This window comes from Pelophylax lessonae (assembly GCF_965119305.1).
Source record: "Pelophylax lessonae genome assembly, chromosome: 5".
Taxonomy (NCBI): Eukaryota; Metazoa; Chordata; class Amphibia; order Anura; family Ranidae; genus Pelophylax; species Pelophylax lessonae.
The window spans coordinates 195,870,637-195,889,500 of NC_138772.1; the positions used below are offsets into that span (position 1 = coordinate 195,870,637).

Below are 18,864 nucleotides of genomic sequence, written 5' to 3' on the forward strand. Positions count from 1 at the left end.
ATCCAAAGCACTCTTATATCAAAGCAAATTTCCCCATAAGAAATAATGGAAACTCAGATGATTTGTTCCACAAGTCCTTCAGTTTATAGTCTATATACAAAGATTATAGCAATGTGATAGGTTGTGTAACCATAAAATGTCCATCCACAATATGTAGCCTTCCCAAGGGGATTAGAAGCAAAATCTAGCAGAGCTACAGAATATAAGAGAGATGAGAGGCGCCTCTAAGTGTAGCAATATGGTAACATTTAATGAAGGTTCAACATTTAGCAACTCGCATGGTTGATGATTAAAATAGGCACATCTAAGTATGCAGGCATCCGGGGTAAAGCTGTCCACATAGACCATGCTCAGTCAAATAGTCGCAAGTATTTCAAGTAGATAAACTCACATGAAAAGGTACACAAATCATAATTTCTAAATCCATACTATATTTTTAAGCATAAGTTCCCCACATTTCTGATTTCACTGTCTAAAACATTTTAGACTAGATGTTTCTGACATTCTAGAAATTCAAAGATGAGCCTGCAAATGTACCCAATTTCATGGTCACAGACAATCTGAAATTTGTTTTTATTCTTTTACTCTAGGTGGCCAAATTGGTGGCCATTATTGTAATGTAGTAGTACACCTAAAATTGTTTAATATGCCTTTTCAAGAGTCAAGGTTAAGAATGCTGGATAAAAAGCACTTCAGAAAACAAGCAAAGAGCACATGCAAAGGCATTAAGACAGAGAAAATGATATATAGAACAACTATACTTACTGCTGACTAACTGACCAACACTCAAAGCTGAAGAAGAGGAAGATGAAGAAGAAGAAGAGGAAGCTTGACGCACTGGACTTTGGGACATTGATGCCTGATTGTGAGCCAGGTGCAAAAGGTTGGCCTGTGATGTTGCTTGACCCACCGATGTCTGTGCTGGTTGATGGAGCTATATGTTAGAATGTAAAAACATGAGCATAAATAATTCCTGAAGTGTATAATTAAAATACCTTTTCAGTAGCATTGTTTCTTTTTCTTGTCTCTTACATCTTTTTGCTATAAGTGGGTCTTTTGAAGTTTATTTACAATCAAATTTAATTAATGACGTAACTAAACAACACTCAAAGCTGATGAAGAGGAAGCTTTATGGACTGGATTGTTAGACATAAATGCATTGATTGTAGCCAGGTGTAAAAGGTTGTCCTGTGTTGTTATTGTATCATATGACTCAATACACGTCTGTCTGGATTATGTTTTCATAGCCATTTAAAGTAATTTATATGAGTAAAGAGGGATACATTTTTGACCATTTTATAAAATCCTTTATATTTGCTCAAATGTTTTTCTTTCTTCTTCTTCTGGTAATCAGAAACACTTGGGTTAAGGCCCGTACACACGATAAGAAAATCTGAAGGGAAAATTTGTCCGACGACCGATCTGTCGATTTTCGGATTGTTAGTATGGTGCTTTCGACAGCCGACTCCGACTTTTCGGCTGACAAAATCCTGATGTGCAGGCTATAAAATTTTTGTTGTCTGTAAAACAACGTCCGATTTTCGTCTCATTAGTACAGATTTCGACGGAAAAAAATCATAAGAGCAAGACTAGGCATGCTCAGAGACGAAAGAACACATACAAAGCAATCCAACACATGGCATCACTTCTGAAGTAGAATTCTGTCGTACGGGAATATTTGTATGAAAATAACCTCTTCACTTTCCACATCAGACTAGCATGCCACAAAAAATGGACGACAGATCTTTCGATAATCTGATCGTGTGTACGGGGCTTTAGACTGCAGCCTTTGGGAGGAATTTGACCCTGGTAAAAAAAAAAAAAAAACAGTTGGCTAGCCAGGTATAACCCCTCCCACTCCCTTTGTGCTTCATTTTTTTGCTAGTGTCATAGGCTTGATGTCTTTGCTCTATTGAGGAAAGTTTTACCATTTTTACTAGTCATTTTCTTGATTTCATTTTTTTTTTCTTCATTTAAGACTTCCTCAACATGCTGCTGACATGGTCTTTTTATGCAGCTATCTGAATTGGTGTATTATCAGTCTTTCTGACGTGTAATTTTCAAGCTCTGGGATTTACTTGTGGGGCTTCTCAGACCACTGTGTAGTATGTTAGATTGCTGCAGAGCACTCTTCAGATGCAGAACCATGACACAGCCTCAGGTGTGACCCAGCCTCTGAAGACTTTTGTAAGCTATGTGGGCTGAGCATCAGGAGCTAGAGTGTACTGTATATCGGAACCACTGAGCACCTTTGTTAGACCCATTTTTCAGCTGGTTTCACAGAAAAATTTAACAATTAGGTGCTGCAACACTAATTATTAACCACTTCTGGACCGGAAGGTTTTACCCCCCTTAATGACCAGGCCATTTTTTGCAATACAGCACTGCATTACTTTAACATACAATTGCGCTGTATTCAAATAAAATTGATGTCCTTTTTTCCCACAAATAGATCTTTTGGTGATATTTGATCACCCCTGTTTTTATTTTTTGTGCTATAAACAAAAAAAGAGCTACAATTTTGATTAAAAAAAAAAAAACAATATTTTTACTGTCTGATATAAAACAAAGCCAATAAAAAAATCTAAAAATCTAATTTTTATCAGTTCAGGTCAATATGTATTCTGCTACATATTTTTTGTAAAAAAAATCACAATAAGTGCATATTGATTGGTTTTAGCAAAAGTTCTAGCATATACAACCGATGCAATATTTTTTATGGAACTTTTATTTATTTTTTTTACTAGTAATTGCGGTGATCAGCGATTTTTAGTGGGACTGCGACATTGTAGCGGACAAATCGGACATCTAACTGACACTTTTGATCAGTGACACTAATGCAGTGATCAGTGCTAAAAAAAAATGCACTGTCACTGAACTAATGACACTGGTAGGGAAGGGGTTAACATCAGGGGCGATCAAGGGGTTAAGTGTGTCCATAGGGGGTGCTTACTAACTGTGGTGGGGGGTTGCACTGATTGGGGGAAGATAGAGATCCACTTATAGTCTTAGGGTGGGCTGCAGTGTTCTGGGTCACTCCTTGAAAACTTGACCCTGAAAGTTTGGATTGTTATCTTCTGCTTGAGTCAATACACTCCTCTGAGTCTTTTTTAGTGGCACAATGTGGCCAACTCTTCTACCTAATCCCGGTTGGAGTTCACTGCAGTTTATGGGCAAAATTACAACTACATTTTCTGACTTGGAACGCAAAAGCTGTAGGCATACTTCTAAACACCTTTCTTTTTATATATGTCACATATACCTGCAGCTATGGCAGGCTTCTGCTGTTGAGGCTCTGTCAAATGCATAATCTCACAAATCTAATAGCTCATGTGCTTAAATATACCAACTTGATTCTTATTAATGCAAAATGCACAACCTTAGAACATCACCTTGGTGGGACATGTGTCAGAGCTGGCAGCTCTGTCCTGTAAATAACATAATTTGATCCTACGCAAGGAAAAGGTGGTATTAAAGCTTGGAGCCCCTCTCCTTCTTAAGGTGTTTTAGGCCTTTCATCTCAACTAATACATTGTTATTCTTTGTCCAGCTCCATTACACCAGAAGGAATTATCACTTCACTACTTGGATGTTTTTTGCGATCTACACTTATTACTACTTTTCTAGGCAGCAGAATAACTCAATCGTCTCTAAATAGCTGATCCCTGTCCCCCTTAATGAGATTTAGGGTAAGTAGAAAAAGTGTTCCTTCAATTTGCTTTTTAATGCCGAGCTCCAGAGAAAAAAACTGTACTCCTACTGTAGATTCCGCTGCAAGGGTACACTGCCCACTTTGCCTAGGTGATGATGAATACGGTGATACTTCTAGTATTCCTTGCTTGCACAGGGTTCCTCTATGTTGTAATCCTGGACTTCCACATATGCTTCTCTTCATTGCCAACCCATTTGCAGCATTCATCCCAATTGATTTGTTTTGATTCTACTCCTTCAGGAAAACCAAATCTTACCACTGTCTGACCAGTTTACTTTTATTGTTCCTCAAACAAAGAACATCAAAGATGGAGGCAACCCTGGTGTTTTTCATCTTGGTTCTGGATACAAATGTGTGTACTGAACAGAGCTTTTTTCCTTAATAAACAAAATGATTGGGTTTACAAAAGCAGTAGAAAGTTTACTTGCCCAATGTATTTTATTCACTTCAAATTCATGAGCAGGGAATAAAAAATGCAATGTATTTTCTGTATATGCTAATACATTTTCCTGTATACAGTACACTGTATGAAGTAAACACAGCCTAACTGGGCTAAGCGATCATTCTACTCCTTCAGGAAAACCAACCCTAACCAGAGTCTGGCCATTTTTTTTTCTTAGTGTGTCAAAAGAATGGTCACCATGACAACATCTCTTTGTTACACCCTTGGGTGGTAATCATGGAGGTGAAACGTGCTGACAAGGGGCATATTGAGGGCCACCTGCTGCTATAGTCAAGGGGGAATTTCTATAAATGAAACACTTGGAATTTACAGACTTTCTAAATGTTATGTTATAATAAAATAAAATTTCACACGATAAGTTGTATTTTTCTCAAGGAAGATATAATCAATAATACAAAAACCATGAGAAACTTCTAACAGTGAGTCTTTCCAGCACTGAATTTAGTTATGTGTCAAGAAGAAAAATAACAGATGTCAGCTGAGGTATGACATAATTTTCTAATAGATTTGTGATAATGGCTGATGAAGTGCAATGAATAAATGCTTACATGGTAGAATGTGAGTAATGTTTTAACAAATTCTGTTTCTTCCTTCATTCCTCATTTTCTCTACTTTGTGTACAGAGATAATTTAGGATAAGGGTCAGGGTTAAAATTCCCGGTTCATTGGACAATTTCTATTTAACATACATGTCATGAGAAAGGTTTGGGCGTGGCATGGTTAGGTTCCTTCTGAAAATAATAGTTGCTTGGGTGTACCTATCTTTAAAGTTATTTATATTAAATTCTGAGACCATAATATTGAGTTATGCTTTATTGTGGATTTCAGAGCTCACTATATCCATGTTCCAGGTTAATGACTCAGACATGAAATATGAACAAAGCATATCCCTCTATAGAGTATACAGCATACTGTACAGAGTGTACAGCCGTAGCCAAACGTTTTGAGAATGACATAAATATTAATTTTCACAAAGTCTGCTGCTTCAGTGTTTAGATCTTTTTATCAGATGTTACTATGGTATACTGAAGTATAATTATAAGCATTTCATAAGTGTCAAAGGCTGTTTTTGAATATTAGATTAGGTTTATGCAAAATTTGCAGCATTGATCTTCTTTTTCAAGACCTCTGGAATGTGCCCTGGCATGCTATTAATCAACTGCTGGTCCACATCCTGACTGATGGCAGCAAATTCTTGCATAATCAATGCTTAGAGTTTTTCAGAATTTGTGGGTTTTTTTTCTCACCCGCCTCTTGAGGATTGACCACAAGTTCTCAATGGGATTAAGTTCTGAGGAGTTGCCTGGCTCCCCAAGCCACTTAGCTATCGCTTTTGATGCTGGAAAGGGCATTGTTTGTCACCAAACTGTTATTGGATGGTTCGGAGAAGTTGTTCTCGAAGGATATTTTTGTACTATTCTTTATTCATGGCTGTGTTCTTAGGCAAAATTAGGCAAAATTGACAGTTAGCCCACTCCCTTGGCTGAGAAGCTACCCCCCCCCCCCCACATGAATGGTCTCAGGATGCTTTCATATTGGCATGATACAGGACTGATGGTAGCTCTCTCCTTTTCTTCTCCAGACAAGTTTTTTTTCCGGATGCCCCAAACTATTGGAAAGGGGATTCATCAGAGAAAATGACTTTACACCAGTCCTCATCAGTCCAGTAAATGAGCAGAAAGTCTGCTGACTTCCATCATCCAATCATGTGCAAGCAAAAATGCTGTTTTATTTTCCTTGCACATGACTGGGTACCGTTTGGAAAGTAAAACCTTACCTCATTTACTAAGCGTTGGAGCAACTGCACTTGCAGAGGGCAACTGCACTTTGCAAAGTGTACAGTCTATTTGCCTTTGGTAAATCAACCCCATAGAGTCATTTCTGTCTTTATATTAAAGAAAGTGCTGCACAACATCCATAAGATGAGGTCTATAAATATCCAAAGAACCTGATATATACAGTATTAATATAATGCCAATGTGCCTTTTAAACTACATCCTAAGCCCAAAAAAACAATGTGCTTTTTACATTCAATTTACTGTAATTTCTGTCTGCTGCTTTGTTCCTCTGCATGTGTCACTTCTGACAAATTTTCCTGATACCATGAGAAAAAAGGTGACAGGGGAGGGAGCTCCAGCAGATTGACAGCCTCAGCTCTGTTTCTGTGTGCTGTGTGAAGCGTGGTCCTCACTGAGCTCTGCAGAGTGTAATTTCAGATCTCAGCACCCTGATTTCTGACTGCTCAGACAAGCTTTATAAGTTCTGGACTTTCAACAGATGTACAGGACAGTTTGCTGCAGATAAACAGGTACAACTTATGTAGGACGATTTGTTTCATCTCTGTGTATCACCTATGACTAGCTACTTCACCGGGTATATGTAAAGGTTTACAACCACTTTAACCAAGCTAGCGGTAAACCCGAGCATGACTCAGGTAGGAATTTCCTGCTATTATCGGTATCCCCGAGTCACGCTCGGGGTGAATGTGCAGAGCTATGCAGACAGCACAGCGGAGTGTCTTACCTTATCCTGGCGATCCAGCGATGAGCTCTCATTGCTGTGACCGCCAGCCGAGATCTCTGCCACTCGTCTGTCGGTAGGAGGACTTCCTAGTTCCGTTCCCTGCAGCAGCAATGCTGCATGGGAGTGGAACTAGGGAGGGAAATTTAAAAAAAAAAAATGTTGCACAAAACACAAACACATTTTATATTATATATATATGCATATATATATATATATATATATATATATATATATATATATATATATATATATATATATATATGCATATATATATATATATATATATATATATATATATATAAAATTATATTATTGATTCGATTATAATTCATGCGTTTTATATATATATATATATATATATATATATATATATATATATACACACATATATATATGTATAATATATAACGCATGAATTATAGTCTAATCAATAATATATTTATATATATTATATAATAAAATTATATTATTGATTCGATTATAATTCATGCGTTTGTGTTTCCAATTTATCACATCTGGGATGTCTACTAGTCTTGTTTTGGTCAGGTTTAAGTCAGTAATTACTAAGAATTGTAGGCCTATAATACATAACGCCAAATTTCCATGAAAAAAATTGTACCGCTTTTGGTACAGAATTCCTGACAGAATCATACCGCCAGGGAGGTTAAGTCAGGCTGCACTTTTCCACCCCATATAGCAAAGGGCACCATGCATTGTGCTGCACTGTGATATGTTGTTGTGCATTGTGGTAATGGACATGAATGAGCACCTAGTCAGCCACAAGACAATGTTTTAACAGATATGGGATGAATATGTATATAGTATGGCAGCAGGTGAAGGCAGACATTGAACACATTGGTCCTCCCCCTTTTAAAGAAGTCGCCCCCTGTGACGAAGTCGGATATGACGAAATGTGTCAGAGCGTAGCTACGTGGCGACCGCATGTGACGAGCTAATGTCGGGAGAATGAGTGGCAAGGTTCAACAGTGGTCACACCAGTGTGGATTTGGTGAGATTACTAAAGGACTGCTACAGGACTACCTTTTATGCATAATGCTTGTGTTAATGTTTAAATGTGAGTGGATATCTTTTAACTGAATAAATAACCTGGTGTTTTAAGTGATATACTATTGGAGGTTTTCTCTTCTTTCTACATATACTTGATGAGATCTAAAGTTATAAGGAAGGTGGAGTGGCAACTTGGATTTTCTTTAAAGGAGATATAACATCTGTTTTAAGCGCTATTGACTACTCATGAAAATGGGTAGCAATTTTTTTTGGTGAGTGTTAAAACAAAGGGAGAGGGACTCACAGTCACAGTATCATTTTAATGGTGGATTTAAGCCATCACGTTGGTTACACGATTTCACACTGGTGTATTACACTTATACGGACTTTTATTTTTTCTGGACTTATTCATTTTTGTGGTTTACATCACATTCTTTCTCCAACAACTACTTTTGTACACATATATTAAAAAATGCTGCTGGGGAATAATGTTGGTTTATTATTCATGACTGTTTCACTCTTATTTTTAAGATAATGGATGAAGTTAATCAATTACCAATTATATTGCAGGAATACATGAAGTTTTTACATGGCACAAACAATAAGTTGAGTCAGACAAAGGAAGAGGTTGCAAAGAAAATAGGATGCGGTTATTCAGAAATAGAATGATGGCTGATGGCTGATGTCCCAAAATGGACATTGCAGTGGATTAGCTAAACTGATTTTGTTACAGCACATACAATGTTTTATTCAAAGCAGTTTCCTACTCTAAATTCTACTGACAGGTCCATGTCAGCCCGGACACTTCCCGCTATTCTCTAGGGGGTGGTTGGATGGAAATGTACTGTCTGTCCGTTTCCATCCAATTTGTCATCCGATTTGCCTGATGGATGGGGAACAGATCCCAATCCGTCTGTTTTCAGCAGACTGGACTGGATTGGATCAGATGCCAGCAGGTGTCAGCAGACACTAGGGTTCCCACATCATCCCTTTAAAACCAAACACATAATAATTACACAGGTTCTGAGACTAATTTAATGCAGATAAGGCACTGAGTGAGTTTATTTACCCCCTAAATCAGCCACAGAACCTGTGTTAGGTTTTAAAGGGGTGAGGTAGCAACCCTAGCGGACACAGGTTTGCTGACATCAGCCGCTCCATAGAGAGAAGTCCAATCGGTTCCGCTTGAGAAACTAATGGTCTGAAGGGACCTTAGTTCATGCACCTTTGTCAGACTGAGGAGAATGCAGAAGTTAGTAAGATGCAGTGTCATGGCTTTTTGAATGACATGGATTTCAGCAGTAGGATTGGCTTGCTGGGAGTCCTTTAAAGATAAACTTCAGCCGTGCCTTTTTTATTTTGGATAGAGTGCAAAAAAAAATTTAGAATTTATATCAATCTCTGCCATTTGTTGGGTATCAAAACAGAAAGTGAAGGACACACATTCTAATCCCTGCCTAATTGATAGGTGTAAATAAAACAGCAAACTTAGGTAAGTCTACAAGACTAAAGGAGGTTTAGAATTTGTTAGGAATTTATTGCTGTCCTCGTCACCGTTAGGAAGGTTCATCTCACTTCCTGTCAAGGAAAGGGGTATTAGAATAGGAAGTGAAGGAGATCTATTAAATGGGAATAAAGACCTGACAGAGAAATCTCCTTAACAGGGACAAAGAAAGTAATTAACCACTTGCCGACCGGCTTTTTACTGCGGCAGGGTGGCTCAGCTGCGTCCAGTCACGTAGTACTACGTGACTGGATTGCAAATGGTTTCGGCGGCGCACATGCACCGCCGGAGCCGCGCTCCCACTGTGGGATTGCCGCCTTCCTCCCGCGATCATTCAGGAAACAGAGAGAAGACACACCTACTTATGTTAACAAAGCAGGCGGACCTTCACTCAGACAGGCAGGGACAGATCAGCAGTTTCAGCTAAGCTGAAACTGCAAACTGTCTGTGCCTGTCACAGAACCCCAATCCCCCCCCCCCCGCACAGTCAGTAAGCACATAGATATACATTTAACCCCTTTGATCACCCCCAGTATTAACCCCTTCCCTGCCAGTGTCATTTATACAGTAACAGTGCATATTATTTAGCACTGATTACTGTATTAGTGTCACTGGTCCCCAAAAAGTGTCAAAAATGTCAGTTAGGGGTCCGATCTGTCTGCCGCAATGTTGCAGTCCCACTAAAAATCGCAGATCACTGCCTTTACTAATAAAAAATAAATAAATAAAAAAAATATATATATCCCGTAGTTTGTAAATGCTATAACTTTTATAACAATTAAAATACGCTTTTTGGGATTTTTTTTATCAAAAATATGTAGCAGAATACAAATTGGCCTAAACTCATAAAAAAATTAAATTTTTAAAAAAATTTTATTGGGAATGTTTTATGGCAGAATGTAAAAAATATGGTGTTTTTTTCAAAATTGTCGTTCCTTTTTTGTTTATAGCGCAAAATCTAAAGACAGCAGAAGTGATCAGATACCACCAAAAGAAATCTCTATTTAAGACATCAATTGTATTTGGGTACAGCGTTGCACAGCCACGCAATTTTCCTTTAAAGTAACGCAGTGCCGAATCGCAAAAAAGAGCCTGGCCATTAAGGGGGCAAATCCTCCCGGGGCAGAAGTGGTTAAAAGAGCAGTCTTAATCTTCCTTGATTCTAGAAAAAAAAAACATTTTGTTGCAACTGGGCTTAAATTCAATTACTTTAGGTATTATTCATAACTATACTTTGCTGGGCTGCCTTTCCCTAACTAATACAAGCAAGAAATTTTTTCAGAAGAACAAATTTTTACATATAAAGGTTATTAAGATGTTCAAACATAGACATCTTGGCCTCTGCAAGAACTTAGGCATCCATGGTATTTTTTTTAAAGGCTTTTTTAGTAAATAAACCCCACGGTGTTCAATTTGTGCAGGGAAACTGTTGGTGTTGAATTAGAAACATGATCATTTCATAAACATCTTCTCCACTAGCCTTTCTTTGTGCATCTCTAGAGACATAAATAAATGTTATAAGAGGCTGCCAAGGACAGCACAGTATATTGTATGTGGTGTCACTAAAGGTTGGTCATTTATATTTTTTCTGGACTGGATACTTCACATGTCCTGTCTGGGGCCATCTTACCCAGTTACCCGGAGTTATAAAGGAGCAGAAGACCAAGCCGAAAGAAAGCAAAGTGGGTTATTTAAATATAAATAGCTAAATCTATTTAAATAAGTTGTTAAAGCTTTGTTAATGTGGGCATCTTAGTGCAAAAGAGGCTTATCCACCATCAATACCAAGTGCAGTTCAAGCAATCACTTCAGCATGAAATATACCATTTCTGCTGAGGCTAACAGACTTATCTGACCAAAGATATGGCCAAGAACTTATGCACTTCTTAAGATACTTCATTGTACAGTATAAATATTAAAGAATAATTATTACATGCAGTAATCATTATTATATACTAAATTGTGGAAAACTACTGAATCCCATATCTTATAACAGTTTTTAACTGGTAATAATAAATAATAAAGAATATAATTAAAGTTTGCATCCACTGTCATTTTCTTTTGCTTTTAAATGAAGATCAGTGCATCTCATCAACATTTGGAATACACAAAGTTGATTTTTTATTACATTTTTTTAATGAAACATACTACTGTATGTAAACAGTTATCTCCATAACCGCCCTAAAGTAGAAAGAAACCCTCCTATCAATCTTCAGTTCAAGATGACACAATTGCCATGGTGCTACACATGTTACCAGTTATGCACCAGCCATCTAAGGGTTTGAAAGTTCAGCTGAGCTGACAAAATTACACTGGAAACTGTGGCAGTTATAACCAGAAGGATGTCCTGAATGTAGCATACACTGCACATGTACTTGAGTTTTCTTTTGGTAAACAGTTAAATCAGTTGGTTTAGTTCTGCTTTAAAGGCTAAGTTTGCCTTTTCCAGAAAAAAAGCATATGCAAACAAGGAGCCCCCGTTGATATTAAAAACAAATAAGAAACTGTGCAGAATTTTATAATGTTCAATATTTTATTATCATACCTGTGTTCCCTTTACTCCCCTGGAAGCCTGTCTAAAAAAAGCTCTCAATTAGCCATCCCTTTATCCTGCCTTGTTTAAAGGATGCAAAAACAGTTGGTTTTCACTCCTGTAATGTGGGGAGTGAGCAACTATCAGCTTCCATGTCCTAGGGTGAGGGAATTGCTAACTGCCAGGCTTCCAGAAGGCCCAAAAGGACTACAGTATGAAAAATACAATAATGAATATTTTACAAAGTTGCACAGTTTTTTAGTTCAAATACAGGTGAAGACAAGTAGTAACTTTAAAGATCATACACCATGACAAGTAATGTGACAGCGTAAAGAAAAAAAACATGAAAAGGGGAGTTAACAATTAGGAAAGGGATGAGGGAGAGGGGAACAGGGAAAGGAGGGAAAAGCATCAAAAACACGGATTCCCCAGTTTAAGTTGGTTCTGAAAGGAAACCTAAGATGGGTATGAGAACAACATTTAAAAAATTGTTCCCAACAGAAATGGGCTTAATCCATACCATGGAAATAATCCCAGTAGTGGGAATTAGAAACAAATTAAGGGTCGGTGGGCTTCTTTTTTTTAGGATAAGGCACAAAAACAATCAGAGTCTCTATTAGCCCACTAGCATGTCCACATGATGCTAGTCTTATTAGGATCAATTATATAATTGGCCACCAGGGTCTCTGCTATCATAATGTTGTTAAGGATCTAGAATGTGTGGCGGAGAGAATGATTTTCAGTGGACAGATGGCTACTCACACAGTTAGTTGGCAACGTGTCAAAATAATTCAAAAAATTGGTCCAGTAATTATTGACAAGCAGCCTTGGTGAGGTTGGAATATCAAACAAGCACATGGAGTTATATGTTGTAAAGATGGATCTCCAAAAGGGAGCAAGTAGGTGACTATCCCACCAGATATACAAGTAGGTACCTTATGCATCCAAGCACCTCCAGCAATGACTCTGGAAGGAATGATAGTTAGATATGGATGAGGTCAACTGGAGAAAATGTGCACAGTATTTTATATATCTACTGGGACCTCTTACATGCAAAGACTATATTCTGGAAAAGATGAACTTAACCTTTAAGCGAGCACATATGAAATTGTACATCTAAATCTAGACATATGCTGATGGTAAATTATCTGACCCAGCAAGGGCTGACTGAATTCCACGTGCACGCAACAACAGTTGATTGTTTATTGGACTTCTGTCAAAAGGACATTTTGTAAAATTGGATGTTAATCCGTGCTGTAGCCAGTCAGCTGCAGCCACTAATTAGGGGAATTTTGACAGTGGTGGGTGCCGCTATCAGAATACAATGTGCCGGAGGGAGGGGATTCCTACATTCACCTCATTTATGTGAATGAAGGAATCTGTTAGTTATGATAGTAGGGTATGGCCAGCTTTTAAAGTGGGAGGTACTACAACATCTTTCTTCTATTCTATTGTCTACTTACTGTAATGATTCTGGGGAGAGTTTTCTGCTTGCTGGAAATTAATTTTCCAGATATGTAAGCTTAGGCTGTATAACACTCCTGGTTTCAAGATTTCATTATATTTTTAACTTTAACATTAATAATATGCTATTTGTGTTATAAATATAGTTGATGTTATAAGATAATAAGGAAAAAATGCTTTGATGTTCATGTATTTAATGCTGCTACCCGCTCATGAAGAAATCATCTCTGCCCCAGGAGGATCTGCATATACCATGGCTTACAAACAACTGTGAACATGAATTACTAAAGATACCACTGATCTCTTTACTAATTAATATGAATGAAGCCTGTTCTAATGTTCTGTTCTCAGAATGTCCAGTATACTGCTACTGTTTTCTGGATGATCAGGTCTCTATAGAAATTATTAATGGCTACAGTGACTCTGGTTTGTTTCTGTCAGTATGTGGTGAACACAGATCTTGGGCAGAGGCACTGAAGGCATTGCCCAGATGCACCATCTTGTGAGGTTTGGGATTCTCAGCTTTCTTAGTATCATATAGGAAGGTTCATTTTTTTTTTTTTTTTCAGTCCTTACCATTTAGGATTGGAGAAGGTCTCTATATATCTCTTATTCTGCCCACTGGGGCATCCACTTTAAAATACAGATGGGAAAAATTACTGCATTGTACTGATGTCAACCAGGTGAACTTGTTTTAATGTACTGAAAAGCTGCAATTGATAAATGCAAAATGTGGCTAAAATGTAACATTTTTATAGAGCAATGGGCACTATTAAAAGAAAGGCACATTACCTGCTGTCCGGGTTTGAGCGGTGACAATGTTATACCCTGGGTATTAATCACTGGCAAAATCTGATTTCCTATTACAGTGGCAATAATCTGTCCCTGGGCATTGGTCAGTAGTTGTGGTGTGATGGGCTGTACTTGAAGTCCCTGAGCTCCACCTCCTGCTTGATTAGATGATACTTGATTTGGCATGAGTGGAATAGTTCCAATAATCTGAAAGACAAACATGCATTTAGTAATGTTGTAACAACTTCTTTATTTAAAAGAAATGTCAAAAAGGATCTGCTTTCATTTGATCATACCTTGTACTTGTAGACACAACTGATCTTACTGATCTTACCTAAAATACCAATACAAAGATTTAAGGTGATGTGTGATGTTACTTCACCTTGCACACTACCCTATAAAAGGAGGGTTGAAATCTACCTGCAGATTCAGATGGACTCATACAAAACAGTCCAAATCCCTAAGTCTTTTGCATATCAGCTGGAGATACCTCCCTGTCACCTTTTTTCTCTTGGTGTCCGGAAAACTTATCAAAAGTGATTCCTGCTGATAGCAGAGGAAAGAAGTTACAGACAGAAATGACACAATGTTCTTAACTGAGACAAGTACACACTATAGAGGGATATGCTTTGTTCATATTTCATGTCTGAGGTTTACAACCACTTTAAGTCCCACCCTCCTTGCTTCCACATAAATTCTTAGGTGGTTAGCAAGAGGTTTAAGAGCACACAGCAACAACATAGAGATGGTCACTCATTTTTACATTATTGCTATCTTTGCTGAGGAGTTAGCAGCTTGAAACTTTCTATTAAAATACCAACTGTATAGTGCAGACAACTGCATAGATATTTTAGTATGTAATACTACTCTCTACTCAGATGGTGTAAGAATAAATATTGAAAATGTCTGTATCCAAACTGAATATAGTATTGCACTGCAATTTAATCCCAGACAACAATGTGTTTTAATCAAACTAAATAAGAAATGGATGCATATACTAGAATGGTTCTCTTTGTGACAGATTCCTTTTAGGCTAAGTTAAGGGTTTATATTGTGGGCACAGAAGTGTTTCCTTATCAATGTATTACCATCTCTTCACGCCAGTCAATAAATGTGCTAATTTCCTGCAATTCTTCTGTCAGTTATTATGTACCATAGCATATACTAAGCAGAATGGAGGAAGGCTACATACCTACTAAGTGAATGATATTCAATAGGGTAAAGAGCTCAGGTAGTATAGTGTTAAATCATATTGGACACATAGACCAGTCCTCCTTGAGAAAAAGGTTTTACTGCATGTATGAAAAGTTTCAGAGATACTGTGGTCATAGAGGTGTCAAGTAAAGGGTAGTACAGATTGTTTGGAATAACCATTGGTTCAAGATTCATAGCAGGAAACAGCAGAAACCTGCTGCTTTGTATGCACCAACAGCAGATGGGAAAACCCATGCTCTGATATGAACCAATAAGCTGCTATATAATAAAATTAAAGTTAGGGAGTGCTAACCCATATGTATGTGAAAGCATTTGGAGTAGCAATTGTCACCTCATCCCTTTAAACCAGGATACACAATAATTACACAGGTTCTATGGCTGATTAAACTCACTTGGTGCCCTTATGTGCATTATATTAGCCTCAGAACCTGTGTAATTAATATGTGTCCAGGATTAAAGGGATGAGATGGCAACCCTAATTTAGAGGGTCTCCAAGGGTACCCAAGGAAGGGATTCTAGCGATACAAAGGAGATACAGAAAATATTAGGTTGTTTGAAGACGATAAGTAGGACCAATCAATGAGCATTAAGTAAAATATAAAACTGATTAAGGAGAATTATAACCTGCAGCAATTTCTCCTTGTCCGTAAGGTCCAGGGGAATCTGCATTAATTGTTTAACTTTCTGCTGGAGGGTTGCGGGTTGCAAGGGTAGGCAGTACATTGATGGTGATATAATCATATACAATATTTACCCCTAGATATTTACATTGATCTACCACCTGCAATTGAGAATACAAGAGTAAATTGAGAGGAGTTTTTAGAGAGTGAATTTCTCCCAATTAACACAGATTTTTAAGCAGGTCTCAGATTCTCTGACGATAGCCAAAACATTTTAAAGAAAATGATCTGGGTTTGCTAGGTACAATATAGGAGATTATCATCGGGATACAATGATATGTTATTCAAGTGAATATATGTTTTGGCCTTCAATTCTTGGAGAGATGTGGGCCAAATGTCAGAAGGATCCATTGCCAATACAAAATGTAAGGACATGTAATGTCTTTGAAAATGGTGATTGGTTCTGAGATTAGTTAACTGGTCGTGTCCATGGGATCAGTGTATATAAGCTAAGTCCGTTGATTAGGTTAGGGTCACTCCATACTATCAAATTCTTAGTGTGTGTTCAAGGAGATCACTGCATGGTATCCAGAGTGGTCATGGGAGTCCTGTAAATTATAGTCTGTGTTTTATAATAAAAGTTGCAAGATTACACACTCCTGACAACTTTTTTCACTGACAAAATATGGAAAATTTACTAATGGAGAAAACTTTTTACTGACAACCTCATATGAGAAAATGTCTATTGAAAAATAAAAACAATTAATATTTTAACATTATTTACAATTTATACAAACCCACAATAAGTACACTGCATTGCTTTATAACTAAAATGTAAATAATAGTGTAACAAAAATTTAACAATAAGGCCCCTTTCACACATACGGAACGTTTGTCTGTTTTTCATCCATCCGTTGACAGATGAAAAACTGACATTCCTTTGGAAAAACGGATGACAATGGATGATCATCCGTTTTTATCCGTTTTCATCCGCTTCGGTCAATATCCATTTTTTGAAAGTATGAAAGCCCTATTTTTTTTCTTCCATTAAAAAAAAAGGGATCAGAAAAAAAACGGATGTAAACTGACAAATGGTCTGAAAAATGGATGAAAAACAGATGGAAAATGAATGAAAAACTGATGAATACTTCATCCATTTTGATGTGACTAAACCGATGAAATGAACGGGTGAAAGGGACTTAAAGTAGGACTTCACCCAAAAGGGAAAGTTCTGCTTGTTTGCCTCCTCCCCCCTCCTCTGCCACATTTTGCACTTTTTTGAAGAGGAGGAGCAGGTAACTGGTTTTGACAAGTACCCGCTCCCACTTCCGCTCAGATCATCCTAGCGATCTGAGTGTAAATTCACTCCCCTTCTTCACCCATAGCCTTCTGGGGCATATCACAGGTCCCAGAAGACTGTGGGACCATTCACAAAATGCAGCCTTGCTCCCACATGTGCAATGGGAAGCCGGCTGTGAAGCCATAAGGGTTCCTTGTTGGTTTCCTTTAATTAGGATGCTGGAGCATGGACCCAAAGCCCATTAAAAAATCGGCTCGGGTGAGAACAATGCTAGATCCCTGGACAGGTAAGTGCCCTTATATTTAAAGACAGCAGCTACAGTATTTGTAGCTGCTGAATTCAAATTTTTTGGGGGGAGACTGAAGCTTCTCTTTAATCTATGGCTAATTGGATGCGCTCAACTCATTATTGAGAAATTATGTATAGTCTGCAATTTTCTTTCAGGGATTATCATACCTTGGAAAATGTTGGAATTTGAAAAGCATGATAATAGTGGTGGTGTAAGGGTATTAGTAATGCCAGCCAAAATGTCATGGCAAAATAAAGGCAATGATTGTGTCATGCTTAGTGAGCCAAAGCAAACTAAAGGGTTTACTAGCAAAGCGTATGTTATAGTGAGATATGGGGCTAACAATGTTGGATGAAAAATGCCCCAGCATCTGTGGTTCCAGTAGGAGAAAAAATGCTTAGGTGTCACTGGGATAAAAGAAATGCTCCACTACTGTGATAGAGAGAGAAAGAGAGAGGAAGTGGAGGAAGTGAGAGAGGGAGGATTAGAATTGTTCTGTTTTTTTTTTGTTGTAGGACTTTTGTGTCCTATTCCCACTTACCATACTCTTTGCAGCACACAGGAAACAGTGTGACTCCAGCCTTACAGGATGAGAGTGGTGTAGCAATCTGTTTTTCCCAGTAAGCAAATCTCAGGCTGGATGCACACTATTTCATTTTTATTGCTTCATCCATAGAAGCCCACATACATAGGTATGAAAGTCCTATATATTGTTTGCTTTCCCCTTTGTCACCATTAGAGAGAATTCCCCTCACTTCCTGTCCCTTTTGACAATGATTTCATCAGAAAGGAAATTAAGGTAAATCCGGAACGGGTACACAAGCAAAAAAAAAAAATTTGACTGGTCTAGCCCTTCCCTATAATACTAAAGAAAATGGAAAATTATATCAAATACTTAGTCATTTTTCTTTCCTGGGGCCAACATGGCAGCACACTGCTACATATGCTGCCATGTTGGCGCCAGGGAAAGTGCTACTACTAGGTGAACTAGGCAGCCGCCTAGGGTGCACAGCCGCTGAAGGCACACAGCCGCCGAGGGCATGGCCAAGGCCACTGATTCCTACTGTTTGACCTTGACCTAAAGTAGTCCCTATCATTGTATTTTTTTTTTAATGTTTGGGTGTTTCAGGGTCATGCGGACAGATTGTCCTGCTTTCCCTGTTGGCTCCAGTGCTCAGTATGCCACTGCCCTGTCCTCTTTGAAGATGGCGGTGGTGGTCATTGGTTCTACTGTGAATTGCTTATTTGTGATTGAACTGTGGGTCTTGGACTGGGCGAACGCTGCGCACTGGATAGGGGAATGGTGTGGGCGGTGCATTCTCTCCTGTGAGGAGTATATAGGGCAGCTTGGCAGGCCCTTTGGCCCCTTGTGGAGGAACTGGTGGTACTACCCTTGTTTTTTTTCTCCTGGATGAGGCAGTTAGACTGGTAAGCCTGCCAT

The 18,864-nt window shown here is 38.1% G+C and overlaps 1 protein-coding gene across 4 annotated transcripts in view; it reads right to left on the reverse strand.

Moving 5' to 3' along the window:
- Positions 1–18,864, reverse strand: part of POU6F2 (POU class 6 homeobox 2) — an 870,107-nt gene that overhangs the window by 22,894 nt on the left and 828,349 nt on the right. For all 4 annotated transcript variants that reach the window (XM_082258642.1, XM_082258643.1, XM_082258640.1 and 1 more), the window contains 2 exons: positions 14,000–14,206; positions 766–934 (listed from right to left, as the gene is read on the reverse strand). In XM_082258642.1, the coding sequence (XP_082114768.1) occupies positions 766–934; positions 14,000–14,206 (376 nt within the window). The remainder of the gene's footprint in view (positions 1–765; positions 935–13,999; positions 14,207–18,864) is intronic.